This window comes from Delphinus delphis, chromosome 1 (assembly GCF_949987515.2).
Source record: "Delphinus delphis chromosome 1, mDelDel1.2, whole genome shotgun sequence".
In the NCBI taxonomy this organism is placed as follows: domain Eukaryota; kingdom Metazoa; phylum Chordata; class Mammalia; order Artiodactyla; family Delphinidae; genus Delphinus; species Delphinus delphis.
The window spans coordinates 43,273,636-43,295,412 of NC_082683.1; the positions used below are offsets into that span (position 1 = coordinate 43,273,636).

A 21,777-nucleotide genomic window follows, 5' to 3' on the forward strand; every position below is an offset into this window, starting at 1 on the left:
GAAATCAAGTGACTTGCCCAGTGACATACAGCTAGTTAGTAGCAAAGCCGGGATTGAAATATAGGCAGTTTGGCTTGAATCTTTGCTATTAATCAGATCCAGGACTGAATGTGGATGATGCCATATAAGAAATGCAAAGAATGTGCTATGGCAGTTCAAAGAAGGGAGTGGTCACATTAGTGTCTGATAGGGAATTAAAGAAGGCTATATGCAGGAGTTGGTGTTTTTCCTAAGCCTTGATTTGGGGTCAGCTTTTTCAGGTGCTTGGATATGGGAGAAGAAAAGGGAGACTAAAAAATAGCATATGCTAAAGCTCAGAGATGGAAAATGGAAGTAATCCTGCTTGTAAGGATACAGTAGGAAGAGAGATAAGAAAGTTGGTTTGGGGTTAGAGCATAGGACGCTTGCGATTTGAATGGAGGACAAGGTGGGGAAGATGTGATATGATCAGAGCTGTGCTTTGTAAATGTGGGAACATTCTGTGTGGACTAAAAATTAATCAGTCAGTCTAAGAAAGAAAAGAAAAATTTTATTTGAGCCAAATTGAGGATTATAACCCAGAACGGCATCTCAGAAAGCTCTGAGAAATGATATGCCCATTAGAATTCAAAGCACAATTATAAGTTTTTTGAGACAGAGTGCTGTACACTAAATGACATATTACTGACAGTTTACACAATCCAGATCTGCAAAAAATGGCCCCCTTACAAGATCCAGAAGCAATGTTATCTTTTAAGTGGTCTTGTTGGAGCTAGGAGAATGTTGCATTCATGGTTAAGCAGGTATTTCTGCCAGTGGGGAGGTTTGGTGGATGCATAATGCCGATTCACAGTGCACAGTAGTAGAGGGGAGGCAGGAAGCCAAAAGGCAGAGAGAATTTTTTATGTTTAAATTTTTCTTGTGTTGCCATAAACTATGAATTTTATTTCACATGTGGAATGAGTCAGTGCTGCTAGAGACTGACTATAGATAAAACAGTTATAAAGTTGTTATTATATCCAGAAAAGAGGTAATTGGTCTTGAACTGCAGTGACAATAGTGATAGGTCAAGAGATATTACAGAATTTGAATTGACAGAGCAGAGAAATGGCACAAATAAAATGGAAAATCCAGTATTTATATCATCATATAACAAGTGTAAGTTTATTTTATGTTCAGTAAGATCCTTTGAATATCTGGGAAATTCTCCTTTTGGTATAAATGAACATAGTTTTAAGAGAAAAAAATCTGTTCATTCATTTCTAAAAAAATACGAAGTTTTTAAAATCTCATTGGGCTTGAAATTGACATCCAGGGAAATGATTTTCTTAGAGGCTAGCTAATTTATTCAGAATGTCTGAATCAAAAATATTTATTTATTAAAAAAAATTTTTTGGCCATGCCGTGCAGCTTGAGGGATCTTAGTTCCCCGACCAGGGATTGAACCAAGGCTTGCAAGTGAGAGCACTGAGTCCTAACCACTGGACTGCCAGGGAATTCCTGAAAATATTTTTAATCTGTTCAATGTAGACAAAATTAGAAACCACTTTAGCCTAATGATTTGGAAGAAACGATGGATATGTTTTTTTAGAATTGCTGTATATGATTGTAGCCATTTCCCTCATGTGATAAAAGTGTAAATTGCAAATGAGAACCTAAATTAGTCTATCTATTGACTTCCCTAAGTAGGAATCTTCTAGCTGACTTATCTTATTTGCAAAAACTTATTTAAAAGTAATCTTTGGAAAACCCTGATAGAACTGGTTTGTTTTAGTGGGTTGATAAAAGTTAGTGTGAGAGGAATATTTAATTATTGTTTGGATGCCTCTGGCGATACAGCTATATATCAAAATATTAACTTTGTAAGAGTTATAAACATAACAAAGTCAAACCAGGAGATGATGATATCTCAGAATTGTATCGATACAGTACCGAGAAATAAATTTACCAAGGAGGTAAAAGACTTGAAACCTGAAAACGATAAAACTTGTTGAAAGAACTTGAAGAAGACCTAAATAAATGGGAAGACATCTCATATTCATGTATTGGAAGACTTAATATTGTTAATATGTCAATACTACCAAAGTGATCTACAGATCCAGTGCAAGCCCTATCAGAATTCCAGTGGCCTTTTTTTTTTGTAGAAATGGAAAGCCAATATTCAAATTCATTTGGAATTGCAAGGGACTCTGAAGCCAAAATAATCTTGTGAAAGAACAAAATTGGAGCCTACACATTTCCCAATTTCGAAACTTATTGCAAGGCTACAGTAATCAAAATAGTGTGGTATTGGCATGGAATAGAATTAAGGTCCCAGAAATAAATTCACACATTTATGTCCAGTTGATTTTGACAAGCATGCCAAGACTATTTAATGGTGAAAGAATAGTCTTCAACAAATGGTACTAGGACAACTGAATATCCATATATAAAAAGAATTAAGTTGTACCCTTACTTCAAACCATGAACGAAGTTTAACTCAAAATGGATCAATGACCTAAATATAAGAGCTAAATCCATAAAGCTCTTAGAAAAAAACATGAGGATAAGTTTTCATGACCTTTGATTTGGCAGTGGATTTTTAGATATGACACCAAAAGCACAAGCAAAAAAAGAAAAAAATACATAAATTGGACTTAATAAAAATTAAAACCTTTTGTGCATCCAAGGACACTAACAAGAAAGTGAAAAGACAACCAATACAATGGGAGAAAATATTTGCAATCTATATATCTGATAAGGATCTGGTCTCTAGATCTAGAATATGTAAAGAACTTTTATAACTCAACACAAAAGACAAACAATCCAATTTAAAAACGAGCAAAGGACTTGAAGAGACATTTCTCCAAAGAAGATATACAAATGGCCAACAAGCACTTGAAAGATGGTTAATGTCATCAGTCACTAGGGAAATGCAAATCAAAACCACAGTGAGGTACTCCTTCATACCTACTGGGATGGCTATAAAAAACAACAACAACAGTGGAAAATAACAAGTGTTGACAAGGCTGCAGAGAAATTAGAAACCTAGTACACTGTTGGTGGAAATTTTAAATGGTTCATGCACTATGAAAAACATTTTGGCAGCTCCTCAAAAAGTTAAACATAGAATTACCATATGACCCTGTAATTCTACCCCTAGTATATATTCCGAAGTATTGAAAACAGGTCCTCATAACAAGTACATGTACACACATTTTCATAGTAGCACTATTCACGATAGCCAAAAGGCCGACATAGCCCAAACATTCATGGATGGATGGTTAAACAAATTGTGGTGTATATGCACAATGAAATATTATTCAGCCATAAAAGGGAATGAAGTATTGATATATGCTATACCATGGATGAGCTCCCAAAACATTATGCTAAGTGAAAGAAGCCAGACACAGTAGTCACATATTATGTGGTTCCATTTATATGAAATATCCAGAATACAGACAGAATGCAGATTGGTGGTTGGAGGGGGGAGTGGGAAGAAACTGGTTAATTAGTGAGGGATTTTACTTTGGAATGAATGATGGAAGTGTTTTGGAACTAGATAAGAGTGGTGGTTGAAGAACGTTGTGAATGTACTAAATGCCACTGAGTTGTTCACTTTAAAATGGTTAATTTTATGTCGTGAATTTTATTTCAATACATTTTTTTGAGTATAGTGATACAAGAATATAAAAGGTATCAGAACACTCATCTACTGTTTTTCACACTGCAGTTTATAATGTAAGAAGAAGAGGGGAGTAAAAGAAAATAAAAGTTTTAAACTAGAGTTTTCAAAAGATCAAAGCCATTTAAAAAGATTGAATTAGAAAGTTGAACAAATGATGACATGAAGGAAAAAATGGGAATAAAAACAAACGAATAAATTATCATTAGCCTGTTTCAACGAGAAGCCAGATTTTAGCATCAAGATGGTATAAGCTCAGATTTATTTACTAGATACAAAGTGGTGGCCGATGAGTTTTTCCAGGTTAGGTTCAGAATTATCACCTTAACTCTCTTTATAAGAACAAAGCAAAATATTAGTAAGTGATTTCATTGAAGATATCAAACATAAGTTAATAAAACTAAGAAATAATGGAGTTCATATATTTGTAGAGGAAAGCACTCCTTTGTATGGATGTAGAAAAAGAAGGCAAGATAGACTTAAATATGGGACATTCTTTTGACTTAGAATTTCAGTGTATATATATTCTCAGAGAATCCAGTGGATAGGAGAAACTATTGTAATTAGCTAAACTAATTTTAGTTACTTGCGTTTAGTGCAGCAATAAAAAGACAGAAAATGAATGCAAAATGTCATGTGTTTGGGTTGTAATATAAATCACCTATAAACTACAGAGAGAATTCAACAAGTATGTGAATTTTTACTAATAGTGACTGATTTTTCACTTTGTTTTCATTATTTGGTAGCTCCTTTGTCACTTTAATTAAATAATAATATTCTCTTTTGTCTTTGAGAAGTTGTGGAGTGGTGCTATGTCAGACACACCAAAAAATGCCCATTCTTGGCAGAATAAGAAAGTTAGCCTTTCTTTGATTGCAGATGATGAAAGCCATGAACAAGTCCAATGAGCATGTCCTGGCAGGAGGTGCCTGCTTCAATGAGAAGGCAGACTCTCATCTCGTGTGTGTCCAGAATGATGATGGCAACTATCAGACCCAGGCTATCAGTATTCACAATCAACCCAGAAAGGGTGAGTGTTTGAGCTGATTGAGGTTATAAGAATGGAAGATTGTACTGGAACTGGAGAGTTGGATATGTCAGCCCCATAACACTCACTGTCAGAATAGGTGACCACAGTTTGATTAAATTAACCTTTCCAAGCTTATTCTTTAGGAGTATGTTGACTACCCAGACTTAGAGTTGCAAATGGGATCTCTGTTATTGAGGGGAGCATCTTGAAAATACTGCCTCAGGATACTGACAGAGCCAGCATTGATATTTGAAGGTAGAAGACTAGGCCCCATGGTGAGAATATGCTTAGGTGGATTTAGAGCTTTTTGAATGACCATACCCAAAGAACGTTAATTAAATTAATAGGTTGACAGGATTCTGAAGGAAGCCTTCCAGATTCCGTGGTACTCAGAATGTGGTCTCATCACTTAGAAGATTGTTAGAGATGAAGACTCCATACCCCATTTCTGCTAAGTCAGAATTTGTGTTTTAACACAATTGCTGTGTTATTCAAATACACATGAGAATTTAAGAAGCATTGCTCAATGTGCCATTTCCTAAAGTGTCTTATCAGCTTCTATGGTTTTTTAAAATATTCACATAAATAAATAAAAGTTTAGCTTATTATATTAGACTGAGAAATCCTATGTTAAACAAGTTTAAGCAGATTTCTTTACTGCAGGACTTTTCAGAGCCTTTAACAAACTGATGTGTATTGTGATTTTACAAAAGCAGGATAGTGCCTAGACCTTCCCAAATTTATTTGACCATGAATCTTTTTTCGCCTCAGAATATCTCCTAAAACTAGCTTTCTTTAGTATGCTTTATGAAATACTTCTCTAGTAGACATACTGTAGGTCATTGTCTTCAGTGTATTTTTTAAATCAGTTGTTTAGTAAAGGCGTAAAAGGTACTGAGCACATGTATATTCAAATATACTATCTAAAATAGGTTGGTGATAAATCCACTATGCTCCCTATTAGTCAAATCATGTCTATAATATTTGAATAAGTTCTGGATATCATTAACGTAATTGGTGATAAAACTAGAAGGTCTTTAGAGGATGATTCAAGGCCTGTGAGATGTTTAGAAACTAGGTCAAAGGAAGACCTCTTGAATAAAGTATAAATGTTTAACCTGGAAAAGTACAGATTGAAAGAGGGTGAAAAATAGCTATCTCTATTTTTAAGGTTTTCTATTATGTGGAAACAATATTCAACTTACTCTCTATAGCTACAAAAGACCAAAACCAGCACCAGTGGGTGAAAGCTACAAGGATCTAGATTTGGGCTCAATTTGAGAGCACACTCTGTAACACTGAGAGCTATCCAGAAATAGAAATGGTTGCCTTGTGCTTTGTGGGCTCCCTGTCACTAGGAGTCTCTGACAAAGGCTGGATCACCTACCCATTAGAGATACTGTAGGGCCAATGGGTAGGAAGGTGGAATAGCTCAGTCCAGTTTAAGATGTGGAGAAATAAAAAGTGTAGTGCAGTTTTCATAAAGCTAAATGTAATTAAATATCCTTTCTTTCATGAAGAGGTGTTTGTCTTTTAAATAGGTGTTTGTTTTTTTAATAGCTCCACTTGGTAAATAAAATAGTTGGCAACCATATCTCCATATTCAAAATATATTTGATCTAAAAAAAGCAATGAATTAGATCAGGGGTCAGCAAACTTTTCCTGTGAATATGATAAATATTTTAGGCTTTGCAGGCCTGTGGTCTTTGTCGCCAACACTCTGGCATCATACTTCAAGAACAGCCATAGACAATATGTAAATGAATGGATATGGCTGTGTTCAAATAAAATTTTGTTTACAAAAACAAGCTGCAGACCAAGCCCTAGTCATGACCACTAAGATTTCTTTGCTTCTTGATTGAAGGAAGCACAAAACAGAATGGGAGAGTATATCTTAAAACCTCATTCTCTAAGCTATCATTAGTATTTGAATTATTGGTTACTTGTGTATTGTGGTGTATAGAGTCGGTGTTTTTTGTTTTCTGTATGATGATGGTTGGAGTCCCCAACTACCAAATATTTCATTATTATTTTCAACCCCTCCAACTCAGAGTCTTTCTTCATTAAACTATTTCTATTGCTATTTTAGTGACTGGTGCCAGTTTCTTTGTGTTCAGTGGCGCTCTGAAATCCTCTTCAGGATATCTTGCCAAGTCCAGTATTGTGGAAGGTAAAGAATGAGTTATTTACTGCATGTACATTAGTTCAGTCCTAACTGTACAACTGAAAAACAAGGGGCATTAAAGGAAGCCTTGGGCTTCCCTTGTGGCACAGTGGTTGGGAGTCTGCCTGCTGATGCAGGGGACGTGGGTTCGTGCCCCGGTCCGGGAGGATCCCACACGCCGTGGAGCGGCTGGGCCCATGGGCCATGGCCTCTGGACCTGCGCGTCCGGGGCCTGTGCTCCGCAGCGGAAGGGGCCGCAGTGGTGAGGGGCCTGCGTACCGCAAAAAACAAAACAAAACAAAAGAAACAAACAAAAAAGGAAGCCGTGTCACTTTTGCTGTAGACATTGTTTTTCATTTTTGGATTGACGTCTAATTCCAGCTAGTCTCATTTTGACAGTGCTACCTGTCAACTCTAAACAAATGAATTAATCTGAGTACTTTCTTTTTTTTAAATAAATTTATGTATGTGTGTATTTATTTATTTATTTATTTATGGCTACATTGGGTCTTCATTGCTGCATGTGGGCTTTCTCTCTAGTTGTGGTGAGCAGGGGCTACTCTTCCTTGCGGTGCGCGGGCTTCTCATTTCAGTGGCTTCTGTTGTTGCAGAGCACAGGCTCTAGGCACATGGGCTTCAGTAGTTTGTGGCACACGGCCTAAGTAGTTGTGGCTCGCGGGCTCTAGAGCACAGGCTCAGTAGTTGTGGCACAGGGCTTAGTTGCTCCGTGGCATGTGGTATCTTCCCGAACCAGGGCTCGAACCCGTGTCCCCTGCATCGGCAGGCAGACTCCCAACCACTGCACCACCAGGGAAGTCCTGCCATAGACTTCTGACTCCTATTATTTATTCAATAGCATCTCACTCTACAGCTAATTAAAACTGTCATAAGGTTGCCTAGCTCTCCAAAGAAGGGAGTAAGTGGTAGAGGTATCATGGGACACCGACATAAAAGTTAAGAGATGGCTTTTCAGAGCTCTGGAATAAGGTGCCCAAAGGGTCATAGTCTGAATTCAGATATATCACTGGTGTGAATCTGTAAATATGTAGATGAAGTTCAGCCCCAATTACCCACAAGAATGCTGCAATCACCATTTGGTATACAGAATGGGATTCATTTGCTGCTGGTTTGCTATAATTGACGTGAAAAGTTAACTAAGTGAAATTTAATGAAAGGCTAATGAGCATATTGGTTATTTTCTTTAATTGATTTTTGTAATTTATTTTATTGAAGTTTAGTTGATTTATAATGTATTAATTTCTGCTCTACAGCAAAGTGATTCAGATATAATACACACACACACACACACACACACACACACACACACATACATTCTTTTTCATATTCTTTTCCATTATGGTTTATCACAGGATATTTATTTTCTTTGTCAACTATTCTTCACTTTTTTTTGATCTAGTTTACTCTTGTTGTATAACAAATTAAACCAGAATTTAATGGCTCAAAACAACTATTTTATCATGCTCACTGATTCCTCTGGGTCTGCCCTTGACAGGGCAATGCAGGGTTGGCTTGACCTTGCTCAGTGATGTCTGGGGCCTCAGTTGGGATAGCTTGAAGGTTGGTAGTTACTTGATGGCCGGGAGCTAGAATTATCTGAAAGTTTTTTGACTCACAAGTCTGGGGCCTGTGCTGGGATGATTTAAAGACTAGGAGTAATGACCAGAGTCCTTATCATCGGACTCCTTAGCATGCTGCCTTGGGATAGTTGGACTTATTACATGGTGGCTCAGAACTCCCAAGCACAAGTGCTCCAGCACAAGGCAGCAGCCGCACTGGTTTTTATGACCCAGCCTTGAAAGTCACACAGTGTCATTTCCACCATCCTCTAGTGTTGGAAGTGGTCATAAGCCTGCTCGAAGGGAGAGAAGTTAGACTCCATTTCTTGATGGGGAAATGGAAAGGTAGCATTGTAGAAAAGCATGTGAGACGGGACATATAGTGGTCATCTTTGGAAAATATAGTCTGCACACACAATGACAGGTTTTCATTTCCACAGTAGCTCACTCCAGTACCCTAAGGGCAGTTTTTCCTGAGGGTAGATTCCATTGTGTTAACTGAAATACATAGATAATCTTATGTGTGTTAAAAGAGATTGACTTTGATCTCCTCTATTGGTAAACTTAATAAAACAGCAAGTGAAGAGCAAAGTATGCTATTATACTACATAGCAGAAACACTCTATTAAGAAATTAAGATATCTAGGAGCTAAGCAGTTCTTTGGTCTTAAATGACTGATTAATGCCTATGTGATCAAATATTGACTACCTTTGAAATTGTGTCTTTATAAGGTGATTAAAAAGCACACCTTCAATGTTGTCAAAATGATAAATTGAACTGACACAGATTCTTACAAATGCAAAGCAATGTATTTAAAAGTTATATTTATGTCTTTGGGTTGGGAATTTCTTAGGCCTTACACTTCAATGTGTGTGTGTGTGTGTGTGTGTGTGTGTGTGTGTCAGTAGAGTAATTAGCTGCCTATTTATGAAATTTTTATTGAAGCTCTTTAGAAATTATCTTAGCTGAGAAAATTTTGTGTCAGCGAAGCAGGGTAATTGCTCAGCATGTGACAACTTTCTCCCTCAATTTCAGTATTTGCCTTTGACTCAGCTAGGTAGCAGCCCTAAAATAGTTATCATCTGTTGGCTACATGGTAGCCCATATAAGACACATGTGGTAGGTTTGCCTTATTGCTAGTCAATAAATGGATTTATTCCCCATCCCACTGCTGTTGTTTATTCAGTGATTTATTTTCAAACACTTACTGGCTTTCACTGTATGCAGTCTTAGTAAGGCGAGAGATGCAAACGAATAAATATGATCAGAGCATGATAGATGCATCAGTGGAAATACGAACAAAATCCTCTGTGTTTCCAAAAGAGGGACTTGACCATGTGTAAGTTTTCCCTTTGAGCAGTCTCAGGACAAACTTTGTTGTGCCTGAAGTGAAATCAACAGGCAAGTGTTTGAAGCAGAATCCATCCATCTTGGCATTTGCTCCTCATAACACTTTCAATGAGTAAGAGGTTCAGCTCAAAGAACAAAACCTCTTTGTATCTGTCAGCTTCAGAAAACAGAACAGAGTTTTACATTTAATCCTAGAGGGATTTGCTAGATGCCAGGTACAGGGTTTCACCTGCCCTTCTACCTGGCTTTGCATTGTTTCCATCTGTATTGTCTTGGTGCTGATTCTCAGATGGCGTTATGGTCCAGATCACTGCAGAGAACATGGATGCCTTGAGGCAGGCGCTGCGGGAGATGAAGGACTTCACCGTCACCTGTGGCAAGGCAGATGCCGAGGATCCCCAGGAGCACATCCACATCCAGTGGGTGGATGACGACAAGAATGTCAACAAGGGGTAAATGCGGCGACCTTCCCCCCTTGTGGCATTTCGTTATGGGCTAGGCTCTGGGTTTGGTCTATACTGGTGTTTTATAACTTTACTGAAAGCCCTGCCTAAGAAGAAAGGACTGCTTTGTATCATAACATGGAATTTTAAATTTCTGGTTTCTTGGCTTAATTTCTGAAGGAGTTTCTGTGCATATTTTTGAAGGGAGGAGGAGGGAAGGAGTTGATGAAACAAAACAATCCCTTTAAAGTTTTTGAGATAATAGTAAAACCTAAGCCTTTTTTGGTTTACAAAACACTTTTGCGAGTTTTGTTTCATTTAACAACTAGTATTGTTATTTCTGTATTACAGATGAGTAAATAAACACCAAAAGGATAAATGACTCCATAAAGCTAGGAAGTGGCAGGGCTAGGACTGAAAACCACCTCCTTGGGCTTCAAATCCTATACTCTTCTCTAGTACATGGCAACTCTATTCTGATGGTTTAAGCCCAAACCTTGGAGTCATCTTTGACGCTTTTGTCTCACACCCTACCACCTAGTCCAACAGTAAATCCTGTTAGCTTTACTTTAAAATATTTCCAGAATCGTACTACTTCTCACTACCCCTGCTGCCATCATTTGGTCTGCATTATTGCAGTCGCCTCCTAATTGGTTTCATTGTTTCTAGTCTTGGCCTCCTCCTTCCCCCAGCCTAATCAATTTCCAGTACAGCAGCCAGAGCATTGTCACTTCTTTGCTCAAAACCCACCACTGGCTTCCAGTGTCATTCAGGGTAAAAGCCAAAGTCTTTTACGACATACAAGGCCTTACACAATCCCTCCGCCCACTTCTCAGAAGCAACACCTGGCTTCTTGCACGAATACATCAGCTGTGCTTCTGCCCTCAGACCTTTGTACCTTCTGTTTTCTCAACTTATACCCCGTTCCTATATAGCCACCCTCCGCCCACTTCTCAGAAGCAACACCTAGCTTCTTGCTCAAATACATCAGCTGTGCTTCTGCCCTCAGACCTTTGTACCTTCTGTTTTCTCAACTTATACCCTGTTCCTATATAGCCACGAGTTGCTCCCTCCCTGCTTCAGGTTTTTTCTAAAATGTCACTTTCTCAATAAGGCCTTCCCTGGCCAGCCTACTACATTATAAGCCTCTCATACACATTTCTTCCCTCCCCTGAATTATATTTAAGAGCACCTATAACTCTCTAACATATATTGTTATTTATTTATTTTATTATATTGCCCCTGGGATGTAAGCTCCATGAGGGCAGAAATTTTTGCTGGTTTATTTACTTCTGTGTCACCAGCACCTAAAACACTGTCCAGCACCAAGCAGTTCTTTTTTTAAAAAATTATTTATTTATTTTTGGCTGCGTTTGGGTCTTCGTTGCTGCGTGCAGGCTTTCTTTAGTTGTGGAGAGCAGGGGCCACTCTTCGCTGCCATGTGCGGGCTTTTCATTGCAGTGGCTTCTCTTGTTGCGGAGCATGGGCTCTAGGCGCAGGCTTCAGTAGTTGTGGCACTCGGGCTCAACAGTTGTGGCTTGCAGGCTCTAGAGCGCAGGCTTAGTAGCTCCGCGGCATGTGGGATCTTCCCAGACCAGAGCTCGAACCCGTGTTCCCTGTATTGGCAGGCGGATTCCCAACCACTGCATCACCAGGGAAGTCCCCCAAGTAGGTTCTTTAAAAAACTGATTAATTGAATAAATATGTCATACTTCATTGTATTAAGCTTTCTCCCATTCATCCTTCAGGCAATAACTCTATGTGTGGGCTTCTGAAAATACAAAAATGAAGTCCACGTGGTCCTTGCTGACAGGTGACTTACTCTGGTTTTGAAGATAGTTATAAATAAGTCCACCAAAGTTCGGAAGATGCTCATAGAAAACTCTATAGGAGACAGTGAAGATAAAAAAGAAATGAGGAACTTGGTAGAGGTGGTCGGGCAGTATTCGGGAATGACTTCCTAGAGGAATGGCTGCTGCTTGAGCTGAGTCTGGTAAGATGAGTAGACATTTGCTGCATAGCTGTGGCAGAGTGGGCATTCCATTCTGAGGGACTAGCAGAAGCAAAGGCAGGTAGAGGGCATTTACAACAAGATTTTTTAAAAAATGGTTTTAAAACCTTTGTTATTGAACAAAAGGAAGCAATTTCTAAATCAATGAGTGTGTTTGCCTACTTTACAAATAACCCTTTATCTTCCCATACTTCCTGGAAAATTTCAAAATCAATTTGTGTTTAATTCTCTATTATATTTGGTTATTAGGTTGATGGTGTGAACTGATGAACAAGTGTCTATATTATCTGTCACAACAAATTCCATGGTTATTAGGACAAAAAAGTTGATAAACTGAAAATCTGATGCCTTAAGGTATTGGTAGCTAACAACAAGTAGGTTGCCCTTTCCTACAACACGTGCCAGTGGCAGCATCTTAGAACAAAGGACAAGAACTAGTCAGGGAAGACTCTTGAACCCAGGAGTTTAGTTTGTAGTGTGTAGACTGAATGTTTTCCAGCTTGTTCCACAGTGTCAGGGTAGCCTCTCTCAAAAGAGTGTTAATCAACTGAGGCTGCTCTATTTTTGACATTGTCTGATGAGTTAGAAGTTAAACTTCACAGTGGTTAAATAATTTTAATTCAGTCAAATGAAGCGAATCCCAATTTAGGTTAAATTTGACCTTTTGTACATAGAGATTCAAAAACATAAACAGGTTTGAAAATTGTTAGGAAAAGTTTGGAATCTTTGCGACAATTCTTTGGAATCCTCATTGGAAGGAGTATGTATCTCCACGTATTTATACTTGCTATATTTTGGAGAGGGCACAACCATAAAATGTGGCCTTTCTATTCAGGAATCTAGAAGTGATAATGTAGCACTGAAGGGAGTTTGTTGTGATAGATAATATAGATACATGTTCATCAGTTCACACCAGCACTGTCATAATTAACATACTTGGTCAAATAATTCCTTTAATCAATAAATACTTATTAACTGCCTACATTCCAAGCAGTGTGTCAGACCTGGAAATGTAGCACACAGAGGTGAGTATATCGTATACCCTCCCTTTCGGAAGTTCATTTGTGAGGCCAATACGCAGACGTCTGGAGAGTATGATGTGATGAGCGTCGTCACAGTCAGGAGCGGAGTGCTGTGGCAGAGCCAGGGGAGAGCAGCATCGGTGGGGCTGTGCAGTCACTGAAGGGAGGAGTACTGGAGGAAGAGAGCAGGCTTGAGTAAACAGTTTCTTTACATTAAATAACCAGCTCCTGGAATCAGGACTCCTTTGTCATATGTGTGTTCCCTGAATTATTTCAGTGCATAGGCCCTTCCCTGAGAGCTCTGTTCATGTACATTTTTGTGCAGTGGCTTCTTCTTTTATGATGTTTTACACATGTGTTCAGCAAGGCACCCAGTGTAATTAGTAAAAAGACTTGACAAGAGAAGTGGTTCTTCTAACTTTGAGCTGCTTACATCTCTTTCCTTTTGTCTCTGTTTTAGTGTCATAAGTCCCATAGATGGGAAGTCCATGGAGTCTATAACAAGTGTGAAGATATTCCATGGATCAGAGTATAAAGCAAATGGAAAAGTCATCAGATGGACAGAGGTAAGGAAATGAAACTTGGCATCCTTGACCTCCTTTGAAGACAACTTTTGCTTGGCCCAGAGACACATTCTGGGCTGATTCTGGAGGATAAGAAAAATAAATAAATAAAATCTCTCTGTTTACCTTCTATACTCCAATTCTCTCTGGTCTATCTTAGCTCACTAGGAAGAAATGCACAAAGTGCGGCCTGCAGCAGTCAGACATCTCCTCCAGATGAACTAGTTTTTAGAGATTTTTTCACATTGGAACTCAACAAGGGTGTATCTCTGAAGGGTGCATACCATCTTTGCTGGATTCTTCAGAAAGCTGGGCTGGTTATGCTGCAGTTAAAACTGTCTTGGATAACGCAGTCTTTAAAAAATAGACTTATCTCACCAATAAGAAAACTAAAGCTCAGAAACTAACTTGTCCAAGATTACATGGCGACTAAGTAATGGCTGAGTCCTGATTCAAACCCAGATCTGGCCAATTCCTAAGCTCTTTTATTGTTCCTTAACGTGAAAGCTGTGTTAGAGGCTAACTTGGGAATGAGAGGACAGGGCAGAAACCCTGTATATGTGTACATGTCAGACAAATCAGAAAGTTTATTTTCTGAGAGTAAACAGGTAGGTCCTGTGTCTCAACTTCTTTTGAACCTCATTTATACTTGTCTATAAAATAAAGTATTAAATTATAAGATCTCTAGGATTTCTGGCAGCTTTAAAAATCTTATATATTTTTTTAAATCTAAGAAGTTCTTTGACTTCTACCTTTTCCACTTTACACACAGGGTAACTGAGGCCAAGGGAGGAGGTTAAATGCCTTACCCAGGTTTACCAGCTGGTTCCTGACAACACATAGACTAGAGGTTCTTCAGTTCTTGAGCTGTTGTTCCAAGTGGCTTATCTTTCATACCATGCTTGGTGTTTTCATATGCGGCTGAGTGGTTTTCTCTGCTTGCTTTGTAATGATCATCCCTTTGATATATTTTGAGTAGTGCAGGGTCTGGAATATGTAAATGTCTTTATTGCTTACAAAGTAGTTTGACCTGTTTCCTCCTTTTTGCTCCCTAGTAACCCACTGAGGCAGGGAGATGAGAAATGAGAAATTACATAATGAGTGAACAGTCTCAGAGAGGCCCGGGTGACTTGTGACTTGCCTAATGCTGGTTGCTGGCAGAGCCAGGGCCAGAAGTCTCCTGAGTCCCACTCCAGAGCTCCTTCCATCATTTCATGCTGCCATTCTCACTAGTGCATCGGGCGTAGGGCTTCAGAGTGGCCCCTTTGCAGTATTCTTAGTATAAGCCACTGCTTGAGCAGTAAGCTAGGGCGTGGTATATAGAAGCATTGTGTATTTACGTATCTGTATCTTTTACGTTTTGCTTTTATATCATTTAATTTTTATAATAACCAGAGAGAATAGGTGCTTCCCATTTTACAGAGGCAAGCCGGGCATTAAGAAGCTAAAGGACTTGCTCATGACCCTCCTCTATGTGACTAGGACTCAAGTCTCAGTTCCAAATCTGCTATGCTTCTGCTTGCGCCCAGTGCAGTGCTCAGTTCAAGGACACTGACACAGCTCTGGCCTCAGCAGTGGCAGAGCCATGTGGTGGGAAAAACTGTCTGTGATAAGAGGCAGATTCTGGTCTAGGCCCTGAGCGAGTCACCTCCCTTCTATGAGTAATCAGTAATACGAAGGTTTTGGGTGACATGATCTATAAGGTCCGTTCTCTTAGAAAGTTGTCCACATATTAAGGATTCCTTTTACAAGTTTACAGTGCAAAATGTAAGCCATTCCTGGTTCTGCGTAGAACATACCATTATGAGCATGGCCATGGCTTTCAGGTAGATAGGCAGATAGCAGCTACCATTTTGTGGATGCGGAGACTGTGAGAGGCAGAGGCTGTCTCTTAGATGTAAGATGTCAGTGCCCTACTTTTCTTGGCCCAAGGACCTCGTGGTGTCTGAGGTCTTCCTGCACATCTTAGGGAATCAGGTTGCTCGTACACGTGAGTTGGTGTACTCATTTCTTCCTACATCTCCTAGGCACAAGTTTAAAAGTCTCTTTTGTTTGGGGACCAGGTGTTCTTCCTAGAAAATGATGACCAGCACAGTTGCCTGAGTGATCCCGCAGATCACAGCCGACTGACGGAGCATGTTGCCAAGGCTTTTTGTCTTGCTCTGTGTCCCCACCTGAAGCTTCTGAAGGAAGATGGAATGACTAAACTGGGACTACGTGTGACACTTGACTCAGATCAGGTAAAGAGTCTCAGCCTTTGAAGCGGGACTTGGGCAGTGTCTGTTCTCTGACATGTGAGTTTTCCTGCTGCAACCCAGAGAGTATAAGTCTCTGGACCTTGGGCCTGACCAGATACAGTATTTAGCCTTCCCTCTGTTGGTAATACACCTGGATGTGCTGCTTGGTCAGACTCTCTGAACCATTGGAACTCTCTGGCTTCCTCCCCTGAATTCTTGCAAGGACTTTTCTTTTTAGTGTGGGCTAAGAAGTGTGTGTGAGGACCGGCCACCTCCGGTGTGAATGACATCAGGGCCAGCCTTTGAGACTCCCCAGCCCCGCCCTTTGGGAATCATTCTGCCTCCTTTAGAGAGCAGGTCCTAAGCTGTCCCATATCCTGTCGTTTTCTTAAACTACAGAAGACTTCTGCTGACTGGCCTCTGCAGCTCCCACCCCTTACTGGCAACATTTCCAAGCTAGTTAGTGGCTAGGACTTGAACTATTTCCCCATTGGGTTTCCTGTCAGTTCAGGTCTCCTGTGGCCGGGCTTCCCTCCCTGTCTTACTTATTAACCTTTTTGTATGCTGTTTGTAGTCACAATCCAGTCTTAGTGCACCCTGCCCCCACTTCCTTTCCCCAGAGTCTCTCTCCTGTGGCCTAGCACTCTAATCTCCCTACATTTCTTTTGGATTTTAGATCCATGTGACATGTCCCAGTGTTCCTGCTTTGATGCAGAGTTATGTCATTATCAGGGAAAATGTGAAAGGTTATATGTTTGGCTGCATTTCCTGACTAGTCATCAGTCAACAGATATAGTTATTTTCTACTAAAGGTCTTGCCCAGTGCTGTACTAAGCATGTCAAGGTAATACAAATGAGGTATTACGGTCCTTTCTCAAATGGTACTGAAAATCTGGCTGGAGAATTACCGCACATAAAACAATTTAAGAACAAGCATTTTTCTGCTAAATGTGTAGGGCTGTCGAGGGCAGGGGCCCCGTTTACATTCATCCTTGAATTCCTGTGTTTGTAGGTGTTCAGAAGATGGTGTGTGGAAGAATGGATGGAAGAACAAGTGTTCAGTTCCTGTTGTGTTAGCGAGTTTACCCAGTATATTTCTCGTTTTAATTTTCACAACCAAAGGTTTACGTATTACTGCTGACATTCCATACCTCTCTGTGTCCCATCCCCCCTTCCTGGGAAACTAAGACCCTAACAGATTAAGTGTCTGGCCCAAGGTCTCACAGCTATCATGTGGTAGAGGCAGGATGAATGATAGGATGGTAAGTGACAATTCAGGGAAGAGAAGAAGTTTGTGTCTACTGCCAGTTCTAGCCCCTGGCCAAGAAGGACTTCTCCTTTCCTGCTCAGCCTCCTTGGCCCTCAGCCCTCTGGAGAGATCTTCTCTGTCCAGTAACCTCTCATCCCCTTCTTTCTGTGGTGTAGGTTGGCTACCAAGCAGGGAGCAATGGCCAGCCCCTTCCCTCGCAGTACATGAACGATCTGGACAGCGCTTTGGTGCCGGTGATCCATGGAGGGGCCTGCCAGCTCAGTGAGGGCCCCATCGTCATGGAACTCATCTTTTATATTCTGGAAAACATCGCATAGACAGAGAGGACTTCATTTTTTTCTGTTCAGACCTGTTGCAACAGCAGTCATACCCAAATCATTTGCACTTTAGAACTGGAAAATTAAGATTTTGTTAACACTATTAATGGGGGAGGGGGTGGGGTGGGGGCTTGGGGGACGGGGTGGGAAAGGGTGGGTGGGGGGACAGATGTTCCATAATTCTAAGTCTTCTATGCATTGTCCACCGAGAAGATCTGGGCAGCTTCTGTTACTGCACCACAGTTACGCTATCCTTGCAGCTAATCCCCTTCTGTTACTGTTTAGACAAGAGTTCTGCTCCTCTGTTTTAAGACTTACTTTTGGTCTTGTGCTCAGAAATGTTCAGATGGGTACAGCCATCACCAAGGGTGGGGTGGGAGGGCAGAGGGGAAATAAAAAATGAAGCATCAGTCTTGAACTCTTTGTATAGGATGGATATAAAAAGGACAGTTTCACGCTGATCTTGTCCCAGTTACATCACAGCAACTTCAAGTAGGAGTCACACTTAGATTTTTTGTTTTTACTAGATTATTTATTGAAGTGAATCAAAGACCCAAAGGATTATCTCTCTTCTATTCAAGGAAGGGCGACTCAGTGTAAATGAGGTCACCTGGATAGTAGAGCCAATTACAGGATCTCTCAAGATCTGCCAGAGTGGATGAGACACTGAATCGGGCCTTTCTGTGAAAGCTGACAGAATATACCCAAGACATTTTTAGTTACAATATACACTAGAGATATTTTATTTTATGCCATGCCATGCCCTGCCGCTTGCAGGATCTTAGTTCCCTGACCAGGGAATCGAACCTGGGCCCTGGCAGTGAAAGTGCAGAGTCCTAACCACTGGACCACCAGGGAATTCCCTACACCATAGGTATTTAAAAAAATATTTTATTGAGAAATAATTTAAACTTCCAGGAAAGTGGCAAGTTAAAAAGTCCACCACCACCACCACCTACGTATGCTTTACCCAGATTCAGCTATTGTTCACAGATTAACTCATTTGCTTTATCAGTGTTCCTTTCCTTTTCTCTCTCCATAAAAAATTGAGGCACTTGAGAGTAAGTTGCATACATCATAGCCCTTTATGCCTAAATACTTGAATGTTTGTTTCCTAAAAATTAGCACATTTTCTTACATAACCATAGATCAGTTCTCAACTTCGGTGTGATACTTTAACCTAGCATCTGTCCAATAATGTCCTTCACAGCATCTTTCCCCTCCAGTGAAGCTTCCAGCATGATAAGACAGACATGGTAAGTTGCTGTCATGACTCACCTTTATCTTTTATGTCATTGGTATTTTTGGTGAATAAGGTTCCCCCAACTCATTTCTTAATAGAAAATGCCTCATTTTGCATTCAGTTGGTATTTCCTCATAATTAGGTGAATTACACATTGTTGCCCAGAATCCTACCTAAGTGATGTTGTGTCCTTCTTAGGACACAACAGGGGTCACTTAAGTGACCCACATTAGGGGTTACTTAATGTCCTTCTGCCCCTCACTGATGGTAAATTTTCATCACCTGGTCAAGGTGTGGTCCAGTTTGTCCACTGTATATTTTCCCCCTTGGAACAAATAACCAATAAGTGTAGAGATATTTGCAGATCATGCAGATATCTTGCTCACTGAAATTTCCCCTTACAAGTTAGCATTCTCTGATGTTTCCTGTCTGAATTGATCTTTTACTATAATGGCTACAAATGATTTCTCAATTCCAGCACTTCCTCTACCTTTATCAGTTGTACTTGATTATCTATAAGCAAAAGCCCTTCTTTCTTATTTATTCATGTAATTAGTTTTCATTATGGACTTGGGATTACTTTTTGAATGGTTCTGATTCATTATTTTGGTGCTCAAATGGTCTCAGCTTTGGCCAGAGAGAACCCCTTCAGGTGAGCTCCCACATCCTTGTGACATGCTCCTAACATTTTTCTGAACACTTCCTTTTCTGGCCTAACAAGATGCCCCAGGGCCATCTTGGGCTAACCCTGTCCCAGCCTTGGAATCAGCCTGTTTTTTTTTTTTTTTTTTTTTAAGAGGAAGTGGTATTAGAAGCCAAGATTTGATTTACCAAATTATTTACCAAATAATATTTGGTTTACCAAATAATATATGTGATGCACTCTGATCATTTTCTCCTTCATTAAGAATTTATTTTGGTCACAGACCAAATAGATTTCACAACCCACAGTTTGAAAAACACTGCTCTAGGGCAACTCACTTCCTTGGCACTGGCATCTTCTAAACACCCAGGCCAAGCGAGAGGTTGGTCCCTCTTCAGTGAAAGCACAACTCCAAGAAGCCCCTGGAAGCTAGCGCGGGCCTCTGAGACAGTGAGAGGCTGCTCCTCAGTGGCTGGAGCTGGGCTTAGCACTTGGCAATTACAGGCTGTGGAACTACGTTTAGGGCAACAGCTGTTTTCTGAGGCCCAAGTGTGTCTAGCTAGGTATAGTTCTCTTCCGTGGTGGGGGAAATCAACCTTCTACATCTGCCTCTCCACAGCCTTCGCTGATGGTGGCTGCAGAGAGCTGGGATTGTGACCTTTCCCGTAGACTTGGAGCTTCTAAGGCAAGAAAAGAATGGGAGCCCACCGAACACCAGCTTGTAAGGACCGAGCCCTTGGACTGTCACCCCCCAAACCTGACAGGCACAGGATGCACTTGTTAATAACAGGGGTATTAATAACAGGGTTAATAATACTGGTAGTAGGTATTTGGGTGTAACATCTAGCTTGGTCTAAATATAAATCGGAGCTTCTGTAGGAGCTGGCTCCCTTGGTTCTGTCCTCCTAGAGAAGTTACCTTTCTTCCTGCCACCTAAATAGATCTTGCAGTTATCCATACCTTTTGGGATCAGTGCAAACTTTTAAATTCCCCTACTCTGGCCCTGCACAGTCAGGTCCATTCTCAATTGCATAAAGTGTCCTTTATGTTTAGTAAAATCATCTTGTGGAATTGGGCATAAAATAGCCAAAGCTAGTTCACTGTTTTCCCTCGTTTCATTTTTGTTTTTATACACTGTATGTTGTATAGAACTGAAACATCACATTTCTAAATAAGGCAGATTCTTCTATAATGTAAACTTAGATTGAGATACAGAGATCCTTATAAAGAGGAACAGAAATTGCCATTCTGGTAACATTAAATTTTTAAAAACTAAATTCTTACCAAATGCTCGGCAGTGTAGTTTCTCCATTTCTTTTTATCACCTCTTATCTGAGCACCTACCAGACTCTAGGGCTACAGAAATATGCAACTTTGCCCTGTATAAGTTCCCATCTAGTGTCTTCCCTCATGCACAGTGTTTCCTGAATGCTGGTGAGCTCAGAATTTCCAACTGAATTTACTTCTATCATAAATAGTCATCTGGGGAATAATTTATGCATTTAATGCATTTCAGACAACAAGCAGGCAATCTGCTTAACACTGTTTCTAGAGCAAGTTTGTGACAGTGGTTTCTATTTTAATAATAATGCTAAAATAATTTTAATAATGACAGTAATGGGATTTGGAGGATTGTAATGTAGCCAGAAGGGATAAGGAGCAGAATAGGAATGATAACGCCCATTTTAGAGTTTGGGAAGCTGAGGCCCAGAGAAGCGAAGAATCTATCTGTGATGGAACTGGACCAGGTGCAAGCTACCTGCCTCTACCTTCTACCAGTCTCAGCTCCACAGTTTCATCTTAAAAGCAGTTGCCTTTACTTTTTTTTTTTTTTTTTTTTGCGGTACGTGGGCCTCTCACTGTTGTGGCCTCTCCCGTTGCAGAGCACAGGCTCCGGACGCGCAGGCTCGGCGGCCATGGCTCACGGGCCCAGCCGCTCTGCAGCATGTGGGATCTTCCAGGACCGGGGCACGAACCCATGTCCCCTGCATCGGCAGGCGGACTCTCAACCACTGCGCCACCAGGGAAGCCCTGTAGCCTTTACTTAAGGGGCAAGATCTTTTAAGAGCTGCCCACACATATTTGGAAAACAAGCGCTCAAAAATTGGGAAGCAACAATGCAGGTTTCAGAATAGTGCTATAAGAAAGGAAAATAATAAACTAGTCTGCCCTTTAATTGTGAGCAAGACTTCCTGATTCTGAGATAAATTTCTTCCATATTTTATTCAGTTCACTAATTCAAAAGAAAATGTGCCTTGCACTA

General features: G+C 40.3%; 1 protein-coding gene across 2 annotated transcripts in view; it reads left to right on the forward strand.

The window, feature by feature from the left end:
• The window catches only part of ZFYVE9 (zinc finger FYVE-type containing 9), a 185,651-nt gene extending 167,914 nt beyond the window's left edge, over positions 1-17,737 (forward strand). For both annotated transcript variants that reach the window (XM_060021975.1, XM_060021983.1), the window contains 6 exons: positions 4,523-4,673; positions 6,763-6,843; positions 10,055-10,217; positions 13,702-13,807; positions 15,868-16,044; positions 17,467-17,737. In XM_060021975.1, coding sequence (XP_059877958.1) covers positions 4,523-4,673; positions 6,763-6,843; positions 10,055-10,217; positions 13,702-13,807; positions 15,868-16,044; positions 17,467-17,628 — 840 coding nt within the window. In that variant the 3' untranslated portion in view covers positions 17,629-17,737. The remainder of the gene's footprint in view (positions 1-4,522; positions 4,674-6,762; positions 6,844-10,054; positions 10,218-13,701; positions 13,808-15,867; positions 16,045-17,466) is intronic.
• The last annotated feature ends 4,040 nt before the right edge of the window (positions 17,738-21,777 follow it).